A 15694-nucleotide genomic window follows, 5' to 3' on the forward strand; every position below is an offset into this window, starting at 1 on the left:
CTAGGCCAAGCCACCTAAATAGGGCTCAGAAATAAACATCATACCTGTCAATCAGCAGGAGCTACAAGCTAATCAAGAAGCACACATGGAAACCACGATGCAGGAAAAATCCATGGAATCAGAGTACCTGTCTTAACTTGTTGAACTCAAGCAGCCTGAAGAGAAAAACAAATCACTGAAAGCTAATTCAGTTGAAACTAAAATCAAAGATGATTCAGCGTGGGCTGTAACACAGCTACCGGTTTAATCAATCCAGCTGATTCTGTTCAGACAATTGTTGGGGGTCTTAGCAATAGGCTATTAGATATTTTGGTACTTAATGGTTGCAGTAGGGAGTTAATGGGCTGTTCCCAGAACAGAGCAAGGCTATATAAATCCAAAAATGAAATTTATTTTTTTCAGCTCTGTTTATTAAAAATGACACAGTGCAAAGGAAATAAAAATTGAACCAGCAGCAAATGACCAAACTCATTTGTATTTTCATTTTCTTTACCTGTAAAATTTGAATCACCTCCCCTGGTACTTGATAATCTGAAATGGTATGGATAATCTGAAATAGAAGGCTACTATAGATTATGAAGTTAGTGATTCCATTTCCGTTCTCCTGCCACTATCTGCATCTCAATCGCACCCCTTTCTAAACCTCCTTTTCCCTCTCAGCATCTTTATGTTGACTGATAATTTCCACAGAAACCCACAATTTTCCACAGCAGTCTGCACACCAAGACCATGCATGCCCATGCTCCCTGCTCTTCTAATCTCCTCATCCATGTCCTTGGGGCCTCCTGGGTGACCGACTCGTCAAAGCTAAAGGGTCAACCACTAATCTCTGATAATGGCCAGCCACTGACTTTCCCCTTCCATATAGTATTTACATGGTAATCCTTCCTCCTGTGTGCAGGCTGGCATGCCTACGTGAGGGCAGGTATCCGTTCCTCAAATTGCACAAGGTAAGGGAGACCTTGGATGGAAAATTTTGAGACAGAAAGTCCTATAGATTGAAAGGATCATTTTTATTGGCTATAGAAATTCATGATGAGGAGCCTATTGCTGATTGCTAAACTTCTTTCTCTGGGGCTGAATCATACCCACAGTTCCAAGGCTGGTTTCAAGACATACCTATCTGATAATGATGATGATGATGATGATGATGATGATGATGATGATGATAGCTTGAACTAAGTATATATTATCTAATAGGCAGGTTTTAAATGCTTTGACATATATTAAATTATTTATTCCTTAGAAAACCCTATGAAGTTTTTACTATCATTATCACTATCTTACAGCTAAGGATACTGAAGTACAGAGAGATTAAGTGATTTGCCCATGGCCACACAGTTTGCAAGTGTTGAATCTTAAATGCTAACCAAGATGGTAGAACTTCAGAGTCTCATGTTCTTAACTGTTGTATTCTGTGGGTGCAGTTCTCCAGGAACACATGGTTTTAACTGGATTCAAACTTGTAGTAACACAGTCTGACTGGCACATTTCATAAAAAGTCCCTTCAGCTTAGTATTTTTTGGATTTACCTGAAAAGTTTCAACTTACTGGTTATCTAAAACAGTGAGCACACTTCTGTGGGGAAGGCGAGGAGCATAGATTTCCCTTTTTTTCAAGTGTCCAGTCCTAACCATCCCCTGCAAAGCAGCTGAGGGCCAGTACTGCTGCTCCTTAGGGAGGTAGCAGTAGGAGAGGAGGAGGTAACTGGTGGGAAGAGAACTAATTTCTTATACCCAATAGGCCAGCAAAACTAACTTCATATTAGCAAGGCAAAGCAGAGGGAACAGGCTTGTTCTTCCTTTCCCTTTCCCTATATTTTCCTTAAGGCTACCCTAGCTTATTTACGCCAAATAATCTATAGAAATGTTTTCTGGGAAGCATCATAGCCACCTTCTCCTAAGATGCTCCCCCATGGACACCCTAGGGACAGTCCTAGAAATCTCCCTTTTCTCTTCCCCACAAATGTCTCAGAGCCTGGTATTTTTCTAAGGTCAATCAGGAGCCTGTGAGGTAGCTATACTTATTTCAGAATCTCTTGGTGTGGGGCCTAGACTTCAGTATTTTTAATAAAGCTCCTTAAGCAATTCTAACATGCAGCCAGGCTTGTGGATCATTGACAGTCCCTCTCTGCCTTTCTCACTTTACAACAAAACCACCTGGCCTCCATTATACCCTTACAGCTCTGTGCTAAAAAAAAAAAGCACAAATAAGTTGTTTGCTAATTCTATTTTTCCTAATTCCCAGGTAGAGACCATTGGAGATGCCTACATGGTGGCTTCAGGCCTCCCGAAGAGGAATGGCAGTAGGCATGCAGCTGAGATTGCAAACATGTCCTTAGATATCTTGAGCTCTGTGGGCACTTTCAAGATGCGGCACATGCCAGAGGTGCCAGTCCGAATTCGAATTGGCCTGCACTCAGGTAATAACCAGTTAAAGTAAGGAAACATTCTCATGTGCCTCTAGGAAGACTAAAAAAGAAAGGGGAAAAAGATAGCTCTCCACTGATTCCTGGCCACTGGATTATCCAGGTGTCCAGGGCTGCATAATTCCTTTATGCCTACCCAAGTTTACTCTCCTCCCAGTACCTGCACTAACACAGCGGGCAGCAGCTCCTTGTTCCAGGTACTAAACCCTTTTAATCTACCATTTTGGTTAGAGGCAATATTTCCATGTTTGACTATGCTATAAAATCAACAAGTGTATCTTGTAGTTAGGATATTCATTAATTAATTAAAATCCCAACTTCGGAACTATTTTCCTCCCATATTCATTACCTACTAGCTCCTCTTGCTTCTGTATCCACTCCCTACCTTTTTCTCTTTGCTGTGCTCTTCTAGGCTCCTTCCTTACCCCCTCCTTTTTACCCCTTTCCTACCAAACTTCTTTAAAAAAAATGAATGGCATCCACTGTGCCATTTCTTCACTGTCCAGTCCCTCCTTAGCCCCTTTGCAATCTGACTTCAGTTCTCACCACTTTCCCCAATCCTTGTCTGCCTTTACCTCTGTGGCATCTGGAATTCATGACAAGCCTCCCTAAAATGCTTCTCAATTGGCTTTTATGATATGCTCCTCACTCTGTGAATGCTGCTTTTCACTTTATTTACTGGTTCTCTTGACTCTTCCTGTTCTCTAACATTTTCTGCAAAGCTCTCAGTCTTGTGATCTCTTTGCTGTCTGCATGTATCACCTCTAATTGATTACTCACCCACAGCAACCTGACTTTCATTTTCTACCACAGTCTGTGTCTCTATTTGTCCCTTATATTGGTATTCTCCAGTGTTCTGTCATGATGCACTTTTTTTCTCCTCCTACATACTCTCATGGGTGATCTCATTCATACCTGTGGTTTAACTACCACTTGTATGCTGATGACTTCCAACTCCACAGCTTTAGTGCAGTCTTCTCACTTAAGCTTCAGCCTTCTATATCAAACTTCCTGCTGGTATGCCCACCTGAATGTTCCACACGGACCTTAGACTCAACACATCTAAAACAGAATTATTTTTTACTCATACAAACTTCCTGCTCTTCTTATATTTATTCTCTATTTCAGTTGGTGGTACCACCATTGACCTAGTTTCTCCAGTTAGTCTTGGGAGTCATTCTCTTTGACTCCTCCCTTACTCTGACCTTTAACATTCAACTAGCTACTAAGTCTTGAACAGTTTACCTTTTAAATATGTATTGATCTATCTTGTCTCTTCTGCACTCTCACAACCCAAGCCTAGGACACCAACATCTCTCGCCTGGATAACTGCAATAGCATCTTCTTGCTTCCACTCTTGCCCCTTACCATCCATCCTTCTCATAGTCGTCAGCATAATCTGTGTTTCCTTGTCTGTCCTTCCATTAGGCTTTAAGCTCCTTGGTGGCAGGAAGCATATCTTACTCATGTTTGTATCCAGAGTTCTTAGCACATGGCAGGTGTTTGATTTTTTTCTTTTAGAGAAAAGCCCTCATCTGTCATCTGTGCTTCAGTTTCACATTTCCAACCCTCCTCAGCCTACATCTTCTTGAAGCGTTCACCATTATTTCAAATTTAACATATTTAAAACTTCAAGTCATCTTTTTCCACAAATCAGCATAAACTCACAAGCCCATGACAATTTTCTCATGGTTGTCAATCAGACAGCCAACAAGTCTGTTGATTCTTTTACGTCTCTCTTATTACTTCGTGGCCATCCACTTCTTATCATTGCCTCCTTTTAAGTACCTTGTGCTTGGATTACTGCAGCAGCCATCTAAAGGTTTTCCCTGGTTTTACTTTTTCCCCTTTCAGTGCATTTTATACACTGATCTGAGAAAAAAGATCATGTAATTCCTTGCTCAAAATTCTCTAGTGGTTCAAGATTCTCCATCTTGTTCAACCCACTTAATCCAACCTTGTCTCCAGTTTCTCCCGAGCCATGTGAACTAGGCAGACTGTTCTCTCTAAGAGCTTCCCAATTACATGTTCAATCCCAACCACAGGCCTTGATTTATGTCTCTTTTCCACTGTTCAAATCTTACTTACCCATCAAGACCTAGATCGAATCCTACCGTCTCCACTGGATCCTTCTTGATTGAGTCAGGTCCTAATAAGCACCTCCCCCCATTTTCTGAACTATTATAGCACTTCTGTCTGTGCTTCTTGCCTCAGCCATGTGTTGTCTTGGTTACTGCTTAATTGCTTCCTCTTTGATAGTATCTTCTCTTCAATTAGACTATAAATTCCTAGAGAACTGAGACTATGTGTTACTTTTCTTTTTTATTCCCCTTGGTGCCTAGCCATAAAAACAGAGCAGAAAGCCAGGCATGGTGGCTCACACCTGTAATCCCAGTACTTTGGGAGGCCGAGGTGGGAGGATCACTTGAGCTCAGGAGTTTGATACCAGCGTGGGAAATATAGTGAGACCCCCATCTCTTTTTAGGGAAAAAAAATCAGAGCAGAAACCAGAAAGGTGAAGGTGAAGAACTTTCTGGATACTCCCAAACTGACTTTTCAGTATGGCTGCTGAAGTTTTCTCAATTATCTTGAACACTTAACACAGCCATATTAAAATGTAAGAACAAAAAAATTCTAAATGCAAAATATTCTTTGATTATTTATTTATACATACTGCTTTTCCATGCCCCAACACAGACAATTGAAAATGAACTCTTATTTGTTTTCAGATTTTTGAAATGTTTTAGAATAATTGATAGACACAGTTTGGGAGCCAGATAAACCCATGAAAGTCTTTCTTCCAACACTAAGGCACGAGAAAAATTACATTTTTTTCCTTACAACAAACATGTTTGGACCCTGAGTCCCTGTCCAGGCCTTTCTGATTTGGGTTTGATACTTATTTGTCCCTGTTGACAGATATAAGCATCTCGGGTGTAACTGTTACTTGGAACAAAGGTACAAATCAGAAGGGCAGTCATGTCTGCACTGTTATAAATTTACTTTCTTGTAGGGCAAAGAGTTCATTACTCATTATGTCTTTCTTCAGATTCCCAGAGCTATATGATGGCAACTTTTATTCTTTTACAAAGATACATTCCTTCCTCTTGTACCATTCCTCTATTAGCATTGGGTGCGTACCTGTTGACTGTAATTCCAACCCCCTGCTACTCTACAGGGCCGGTTGTTGCTGGAGTGGTGGGCCTCACCATGCCCAGATACTGCTTGTTTGGAGACACTGTGAACACAGCTTCTCGGATGGAATCAACAGGCTTACGTGAGTACCTAATAGAGGGATGGATAGGATGGCACCATCCTGCTATTGAGAAGGTAATTCTTCTTCACAGAGGTGAAAGAGAGCAGGGTACTTGATGTTTTAATGTTTTAAAGAAAATAAAAGATAATTTGAGAAGATTGAGATTCATCACACATTTTCCTGGTCTCTAATGGCAAACCAGTAGGGGGTGATGTTGGACTGAACATGTACCTTTCTTGTTCTAGAAATGAAGCTGTAGCTAAGTGACACCAAAACAGCCACTCAATTTGATAAAAACAACTAAAATAGGATTTTGGGTAAAGAAAAAAATTGGCCGGGCTTGTGGGTTTGTGGGAGTCATGTTGAGAAAAGAACTACATGAGGGACTGACATTTTCCATTTTTCAACTAGTTTGTGGAGACACACTGAAGCCAGCTGCCTCCCAGTTGCAGTCCCCTTTTTGAACCAGTTAGGACCCCAGGAGTTCTGGCTTCATCAAATAGCCCTCTAGAACTTAGCTAGCAATAATCCCTAAATCCAAGTAGCTTGGAATTCTGAAATAATTTATTACAACTTCCCTGTATATAAAACCCTTAGCTTCTATCAAAACAGGCATAGTATCAAAGATACCATTTCTTCTCTGCTTCTTTGAAAAGAAAACGGTACAAACCATATGCCATTTGTCTGTTTGTAAGATGCTGGCTCAACTCTTACTTGGTTATTTACTGCCACTACAGAATCACAATGTGCCTTTTGCTTATATCATGGTTGAGCAAAGCATTTTTTATGCTATTATAGGAAGAGCATAGAGAATAACATCAAATTCTATATGCAGTTTTCATGGATTTTATACCAAAAAAGGGAAGAAACCACTTAAGCCCTTAGAAGCTCTGGCTCTGGCAAGAAAAGTTCTTCCCAAACTTCAGCAATATACTCAAACTAGTCCCTGATGTTATGGTGGCCTGTATAACAGTGGGTGGTGCCCTGTCTGACCCCACTTCCCATCACTCATGTGTAGAAACAGGCTTACACAATGGGTCCAGTCTTAGTCAATCTAGCCTGTGCAGCCATGATTAAGGAGGCAGTATGGAACTTAGAAGCTGTTGTCAGAATAAATTTTCTGACATCTGGGAAAGTCTTCAAACTCCTTAGATATGGCAGAGGCCATGGAAGTAGCCATCCAGGAACTGCTGCATGAATATGGCTTTGCATATGATTTTACTCTTAAAGTGCAACCCAAGATGAAGTGAAATTTATCATGGAACTGCAATGCAGATTTGGCACAATATCTGGACTGATGTAAGCGTGTAGAAGGCTGAAGTCATATTCTGGTCTGAACCAGGGAAAACTCCACACATTTCACATTGGAAATACAAAGTTGAGACCAGAAATTGAATTTTGAGATTTAGACAGCTCCTTACCCAGTGATCAGCTAGGAAGAAGAAAATGGAGTGAATCACCCACAGCAGGAGTTTATTAAGCACTGACTGTGCAAGGAAGTTATTGTGAAGCATACAAAGAAGTATACACACATGCTCTCTGTGCTAAAGGAGCTGGTTAATGTGCTTTTCTAAAAGCTAATGACTATGACCCAAATATGACATTAAGCTCCACAACTGAATGGAGATCTGTAGAGAGGTAGCTTCTCCTCACATTGGATATGAAATCAGGACATGTCATACATCTATTAATAAAAAAATTATTTCATCAGTATCTCCTTTGTGCTCAGTTGAAACCACTGAGATTCTGGAATGGAAGTGACTCGTGACCCAGTCCTGGAGTGATTCTCCTTACCATACAAGTGGATGGTCGTTGGTATGAGCTATCTCTCTTTTAAGCTGTGTGTTCCCTACTATCAAGATTACTGAAAGGTTCTCTGAAGACCAGATGCTTGTGGGATGCACACATAGGACTGGCTAGGAATATACTGGCTGGGCATGTATATTTTAGGAATAGGACACCTTTTTTGAATAAGGGCTTTGGGTGATCATGAGTTAATGAGGAAGACACAAACAAACAACAGTACTGAGCTATCAAGAGAAAGAAGACATTGTGAGTATACGCAGCAGAAAATCCTTGCAGGTCTCTCAAGCCATGCCTTCCTACTCAGGTTGTAATCAGCTTTTTTTTTTTTTTTTTAATGATTTTCTCAAGCATGTGTGAAAACTAGCCTTGGACTTTTATTTCAGACTCACCTCAACAAGGTCTTGCTTCATGGGGTGACAGTTTTTAGAAATGTCAAGGATCTTACCTGAGTGAACAAGTGATTATTCTTCATCAAATAATTACTCTTAGGTTCTAAATAAAATTTTAATGTGGTAGTTCCCCATGTAAATCTCTTATCCCAGATTGAGATCATTGGTTGGAAAATAGTACATTCATGTGTAGACACAGCTAGGTGCCCCCACCCAAAGGTCAGCTATAAATGTACAGTCTTCACAAAATATTTGTTGAAAGAGTTCTTGGCATATTTCTCATTGATGTTTTATTTTTCAGTATAGCAATGTTGAGAGATAGTTGTAAGAATGCATATGAAGAAGACATCCTTTTGCCTCTTAAGATATGTAAAGCATGAGAGTTCAGCCATAGTAGCAGCCTGTGAAAGAAGCTGCTGAAGTCAAACTTTCTTCAAATGACATCACGTTTCAGCTGAGAGCACAGTAGATGCTGGTTTCTCCATCTCAACCTTTGAGTTAAATTAACACCTTTCTGTTGCATGGCCTTTCATTTGAGATAGTGTCTAGGAGGCTGATAGGTGCTACAACTAATGCCTTATTTGGACCTGGTGAGGAAGGCCATCACTCCCTCTCCACCTCTTGTGAAACCCTTTTAAACCTCTCTCAGGACGTTGCTAATGGTCCAGTCCATTTACAAGTGAAGACATTTATTACGTTGATATTTTCTCATTAATTTTACCAATGAGAAAGGAGCTCAAATCATGTCTCTCCTTCTTTTGCAGCTTATCGCATTCATGTCAGTCTCAGCACTGTTACAATTCTTCAAAATCTGAGTGAGGGCTATGAAATGGAGCTTCGAGGAAGAACAGAGCTCAAGGTATAATGTCTTTTTGTTTTTTGAGCCAGACTATTTGGATACACCTGCTTCTGGAGAGGTCATGGTCTCCTAAAAGAGTTTACCTGGGAGTCTGATACTCAGAGCTATAACTTGGGCAGAATCTTCAGCCCCATTTGGGGTTCCCAAAAGATGGCTCCATTTTGCCTCAATTTTCTTCTCTTTAAAATGTGGCTACAGGGGGGAGGAGTATTGAGATTTTTTCTGCATTTTTCAGACTGTAAGTTGTATCTTTCTGTCTTAAAGAACTGCACAGAATTTGGCTTTCCAATGAGCTGCACTATTATTTACATTTTCTAACCTGCATTTGTTCACTCTTTGGCAGTGCCAGCCGTTGTTCAATAAGCCACAGTATTTGTTAGTTTGGATTTTCTATTCACTTTCTCAGCGGCCTCCTTCCTGGGTGAAAGGCACCCATTGGCACACTATTTGCAGAGAGACGTTTTCTTTCCCTAAGAAACCAGGAGGAACAAAGTCAGTTTTCTATGAAAGATGAACATTTTGTAACTCCTTTTTCCCTGTTAGAGTTATCGCTTGACCTGAGATATAGGATTACAATAATTTTAGTTTTCTCTTTTTTGCCATTTCCACTACATTCTATTTATCTATTTCTGAATGACCCAAAGACCACCGGTTGACCCAGTTGTAAGAGAGCTCAGTGATATAACAATCTAACTCCCTCATTTTCAGATGAAGAACCAAGGTCCAGAGAGGTGAACTAGTTTGAGCAGGGTCACACCGTCAACTGATAGCAGAATCAGGTCAAGACTCAGGAAGCCTGACTTCCTTTTTAGCGACCTTTCCATGACATCATGCTCCATGAAGACGATTTTCTCAGTGATTATTTTTGGGCAAAGCAAGAGCAGGGCACTAAGTGATGCACAATTAGCTTCTGACTTTGGCATTCCTTTTCTAAATGGTGGCAAGTTACATGTAGCTAGATTTTAGACGTTAAAATTTGGAAGGTCTAATTCTAGTTGATAACTTCCTCCTATGGCGAGTCCTAGTTTTTTCCTTCCAATAGGTCATTAGTATCTTCCAGTAGGTTGGATGAGTCACTTACAAGGGGACAGAGGTTCCTTTCCCACCTCTTGCAGAGAACTCAGACAGTGAAATGATGGGGACAGGGATATTACTTGGGCAGCAAATCTAACTGTCCAAAGCTTTTGTGATCCTTCTATACATTATGTCATATTTCAACAGAGGAGTAGAAATGCAGCTTGGTTTCCTGAAGACCTTTTCCTCTGCATTGCTGGGCAGAGATCCCTCATTTAAAAACTGAAGAGTTGCCACTTTTGAAACTGAAAAACGAAAATGCATCCCTGTCCCCATGGTTTTTATTGTCCCACAAATTCAGTTCAGGAGCACTCACATCTTTGGGTGTTTCAAGTACAAAATCAGGACTTAACTTTAAAACGGCCCTTTGCAGCTTCATGGTTTCCTCAACCCCAGGGAATCTGGGACCATTTTGTAGCAGGTTGGAAGAGGAGCCTTTCCCTGATGCCACATTGGGCCTGGGTTATTGTGTCAGGGTCCTTATGAGGAGGAGAGATTAAGAGGGAAGAGAAGAGGGAGCCTCAGAGGAAAGGAAGGGGCAATGAGAACAAGGAAGAGGAGAGGAAGTAAGACCCAAGGAAAGGTCAGGAGAGGCAGGGGGATCCTTTCTGTGTCTGTACCCTCTACCTCCCCACCAGAAACAGGTGTCGTACATTGCATCATAGGGGCTGGGGGGCATGGGGCTTCTGGTCCACCAGGGACATGCAATATACCCCAATAAGACCATGTCACCAGCACACTTCAGAAATTCTGATTCAACATTTTCACTCCTCATCCACTCTGTGCTACTAGAAGCAAGAGTTGTTCTAGTACATAGGGCAGACATATCACATTTGATGGTGAGCCCGGTGTGATTTCAAAGTTGATGGCTAGAAAATGTCTTTTCCTTCCAACTGACTGATGTTTGAAATTCCTCCATTAAAGCCTTTTCTCTTGGGCTCAAGGTTTGTATCCAGTAAGAACATTCTTCCCCCCACCCCATCTCCTCCACTAGGTTGATGACACTTTATGTTTCATCCCCTTAGTGGAATCAAAAACATGGATTAATTGGGTGAGAGAGGAGAACATAGGGCAGTTGAGTAATTGGCTGGGTTGAGGTTACAAGAAAGAGAACAAAGTGAGGAAGCTGAAGTAGCTTGGGGGAGCACTCATTCAGAGATGAGAAGCTCGGCCTCTTGTGCCCATTGCCCATTGCTCACTTCAACCCCCTCTTCTATACTGGCAACAAATTATCAATGCCTAGCTGGCCAGTTCTGCTTTTTCAATATTTCTCTCCTGATGGGCTAGTGATAAGTCACTGTATTACCTCTTCTCGTACATGAGTCCTGTTTCAGTCACTGTTTTTCTGACAAGTGTGGAGCTCCTTGCTGAGATTTTTGTATATATCTAGGCTTATCAGCTGTATTTATCAGAAGCTTTTACGTAGAGTTACATTCTGGGGAGACTTTCTCAAATGATTGCTCTTCAGCCAGTTTATGTTGTTGTTGTCAGAGGTGGACACTTTATAAATACTTCGTAATTTTTTTATCGTAAACTGACAATTAATAATTGTGTATTTTTATGGGGTACAAAGTGATGTTATGATTTAGTAATACAATGTGGAATAATTCATCAAACCAGTTAACATATCCATCACCTCAAATACTTACCATTTCTTTTGTGGTAGCAACATTTGAAATGCATTTGCTTAGTGATTTTGAAATGTACAACATTATTAACTATATTCACTATGATATGCAATAGAGCTGAAAAAAATCACACATATTCCTCCTGTCTAACTGAACAGATTTTGTGTTCTTATACCATCATCTCTTAATTTCACCCACCTTTGGCTTCTGTAACCACCATTCTACTCTCTGCTTCTATTAGTTCAATTGTTTTAGATTCCACATATAAATGAGAACATGCAGTATTTGCCTTTCTGTGCCTGGCCTATTTCACTTAGCAAACATTCTTCAATTCCATTCATGTTGTCACAAGTGATAGAATTTCTTTCTTTTTAAAGGATGAAAAGTATTCCATTGTGTGTATACGCGACTTTTTTATCCATTCATCTGTTGATAAACAGGTTGATTCCATAACTTGGCTATTGTGCCTAGTGCTGCAATGAACATGGGCGTGCAGATATCTTTTTGACAAACTAATTCAATATTTTGAGTAAATATCTTGAAGTAGAATTGCTAGATCATATGGTAATTTTACTTTAACTTTTTGGAGAAATCTTCATGCTGTTTTCTATAATGGCTGTACTAATTTACATTCTAGAGGTGGGCACTTTCTGAACTTATCTTTGAATTCTGGGTTAAACAGTATTTGGTTGTCAGGTTCCTAAGTATTAGTGTTTGTTTTATTTTCCCCAATCTTTTCTACTCGTACCCCAACCCCTAGCGTACACACACAAGCAGTCATGTGTGCATATAAGCACACACATGCACACACACCAGCAACTGAATTAAGAAATGGTGAGATTGTATTGACAGATCCATGAAGGTCAGAAAGTTTTGCCTCAAATTCTTGCCCCATAACTGACTTAATGTCTGACATCAGACAAGTAATTTCACCCTCTCTCCGTGCTTTCATTGTCCACATTGAGGCCTCATCTGACTTGTGGTTATCAGGAAGCTCATTAATCTCACAAGCTTCAAATTTCCCAATAGTTGCTTTTTGGCCTCTAGATCTGCCTTTTGACTCCAGTGTGTTGGAGAAGTTTTGTGGTATGGAAGGAAGAGCATTAAAATTTGGTGTCTAGGAGATGGGTTCAAGTCCCAGTTGTGCCTATTTATTGACAAGTCATTTAATCTCCAGGAACCTCAGTGTCCCCATTCGCAGAATGGGATTAATAATTAACCTATATTCTAGATTTTTGTGAGGATTAAGTAAGATTGGAGATAACCAAAATGTCTCAGAAGCATCATGCCAAAGTAAGATGCTATTATTTGGGGGATCTCTAGGATTGCTTAGGGATTGATATTGGGTCAAAGAGTTTGCTTCAGGCTTTAGTTGTTGCCATACTTGTTTTCTCTCTTTTTTTCCCTTTAGCAAAATTGTGGAAGTCAGGTAGGTAAACAGAGAACTAGGATTCTAAGAATTCTTTTGGATGGGCTCCAAAACCTCAGAGGGCCCCTGGAGCTCCCCTGCATACTCTGATTTGGAAGCTTGCCTGAGTCCATAACACTTCCATCCTCTTTTGCAACCATTAGTTTTGGCATCCCAGTGTGTCCTAAGACCCACCCAAATCTTTGGACAATTCTGGCATCTACAAAACTCCCTTGGAGATTGGCATGCTGTCCTGATAGCCTGTAGATCTCAAGACAAACAGTCAAATATGGCTGAGGGTGGGGGACTCTTGAGTTTGAACTTTAATAGTATGTTTTTCCAGAATAAGATCCAATGGCACCTTGAGTATTCCAAGCGCACAAGGGCTGAGAGTTTCAATTAATGAAACAGTCTGATTATTTACTGGGCAACTGTCTGTATAAGACACTACACTAGGTACCGTGTAAAAAGAAAAAGCTTTGGAAGCAGAAGAGTTGGGCTTAATGTGTTTAGGGCCTAAAACATGGCCTAATGGTTGTGTTTAACCGTACTGTGAGCTCCTTAAGGATGGAGCCATCTCTGTATTTCCAGCCCTGGTACAGAAGGAGTGGAATAAATGAAAGAATGAGTGAAGGAATATATTTTCAAGTTGTTTACCTCTTCTGAAAACAGAGTAGGCTCAAATAGTCCAATTATTTGAACTGTTTGAGACTTAGGGAGAGTCTAATGCCAGTTAATGGAGGTTGGACTACAGTGGTATGCTCTTTCTACTTGCCTCATAGAAGGCTTGTTCAAGCCTTGAATCAAATATTTGCAAAATACTTTGAGATTCTCCAATTAAATGTGCTAATTATTATGGTCGTTGTCATTATTGTTAAGGGATAAATATATGTGATGTAAAATAGGAAACAGTGGATTTGATATTTAAAGGGGGCAAATCTAATTGGAATTTCTAAGTTAAACAATTCAGAACTGCTCCAAATGAGAGCTGCTGAGAGTGGGACCATATTTCAGATTAATGAGTTGGAAACACATCCCATTGCTTTCCTCAGTCTTGGTAAACACATTTTTTTCTTATGGATTAGAGGAAATGAGAGAACAGATGAAAGGAGGAGAGAGAAGTACATTGAGAGGAAAGTTTACTGGAAAGAGAGGAAGGCAGAACAGAGGCAGAAAATTTGACTCCTCTGAGGTCATCACTCAGGCCCAGGGGTGACTAGCTTGAGTGTACACTCCTTTTCTCTTCTCAGACCTGTGGTTCTTGACAACCAACTAACTGAGCTATAAATGGAGGCCAACTTGGGGTCTTGCCCTACCTGTGAGAGTCCCTTGGCTGGAAGAAAAGAACACTGCACAAATGTAGACCTCTCAAAATAGCCAGGATAATTTAGGCTTAAAATTTAACAGCCCGTTTTCTATTTCTACTCTCTTTTTGGGTTTGGTGAGAGCCATTTAATGAGAGGGTAAGGAGGTAGGTAGAATCTGAATATATGTACCCTAGATACAGAAGACAATGGCTTGCCTAATGCCAAAAGATCAGGGCACAAATGATATACAAAATCTTCAACTGGGCATCCAGACATCTGGTTGCTGTGAAGCCAAACATCCACACATTCCCAATGATGAAGCTATACGGTGGCGCGAGACAAAGCGTCTGGATGACAGCTTGATATGGTGTTCACTTTTCATCTGGCTGCTCTGGCTCAGCCCCATAGGGAGGAAGACTTCAGGAGTGGTGAGGCAATTTCTGAGCCAACCTGAATGCTTGTATCTTTTTGGAATATTGATTATAACATGCTTAAGATTTTTCATGTTTTCTATAATAAGGGCAAAGGCACAGAGGAACCTTCTGGCTGATTGGGAAAAAAGGCTTCACGAAGCCACTTCCTGTGCCCCCACCAGTGGACAAAGATGGGTAAGTGGAGTTCACATTTAATTGGAGTCTTCCTATGCCATACTCTGCCACACTTTCTTCACTACCTATTTGATGTCTCCCCTGCCCTGCAGGCAAGTGGGCCATGGCCTACAACCAGTGGAAATTGCAGCCTTCCAAAGAAGAAAAGCAGAAAGGCAGTTGGTGAGAAACAAGCCATAAGGTAATGGCCAGGAGGAAAACAGAGCACAGCAGCTTGCCAAATTTTCAAATCTGGGGCTTCCTTTGGCATGCGTGCCAGTGTCAGCCTACACTCTGTTGGTATAGTGTGATGGAGCTGGCGAATTTTCACGCTCTAATAAAATGGGTGAAAACCTTGTTGTGGGGAGGCCTGCTGCAGGGTCAACTGCACCTGAGGGAAGTTGTCTGCCCTGGCCCAAGAGAGACTCTTGCCTCTGCCCTGACAACACATTTGAATGCTAACAAAGCTGGCCTTGCTATCCAGTTATCAGGTAGGTACACCTGTCTCTTTTATTATTGAGCACCTGGGCCACATGGTGAGCCACATCAGATCTTTAGAGACTTACATCTGTCTAGGCAATAGTAATAGGACTACCTGCTATTCCTGGGATCTGTTGGCAAGACCACCTTGGAGGGGATGTTTATGTCATTTCCTCCGGAGGCACTGCCTGATCCCTTTCACGGCTGGCCTTGCCAAGCAAAATAAGACTGGCTACTCTTTAACTGCCTGGCTTGTATTCAGGACAATTTCTCCCATCCTTCCTCCCCTACTAGGATGGTACAATTCTGAAGCAGCAACAACCACCTAATTATCAGGAATTCTCTCCACATATTTATCCATATTTATCTCTGAGGAATCCATTGTGTTCTTTGTCTCTTCTCAGTATCTCTTATCTTCTTTATCGTGTTTGCTTTTTGTTTTTTTCTTTTTTAAAATCTTGCTTTCTTATTC

General features: G+C 40.9%; 1 protein-coding gene across 1 annotated transcript in view; it reads left to right on the forward strand.

Annotated features, from left to right (window-relative positions):
* Window positions 1-14943, forward strand: part of GUCY2F (guanylate cyclase 2F, retinal) — a 97002-nt gene extending 82059 nt beyond the window's left edge. Inside the window, 6 exon segments of the mRNA XM_033201145.1 lie at window positions 2248-2422; window positions 5607-5705; window positions 8644-8738; window positions 14676-14688; window positions 14691-14763; window positions 14856-14943. Coding sequence (XP_033057036.1) covers window positions 2248-2422; window positions 5607-5705; window positions 8644-8738; window positions 14676-14688; window positions 14691-14763; window positions 14856-14943 — 543 coding nt within the window.
* The last annotated feature ends 751 nt before the right edge of the window (window positions 14944-15694 follow it).

Source organism: Trachypithecus francoisi, unplaced genomic scaffold (genome assembly GCF_009764315.1).
Source record: "Trachypithecus francoisi isolate TF-2019V2 unplaced genomic scaffold, Tfra_2.0 Lachesis_group6, whole genome shotgun sequence".
In the NCBI taxonomy this organism is placed as follows: domain Eukaryota; kingdom Metazoa; phylum Chordata; class Mammalia; order Primates; family Cercopithecidae; genus Trachypithecus; species Trachypithecus francoisi.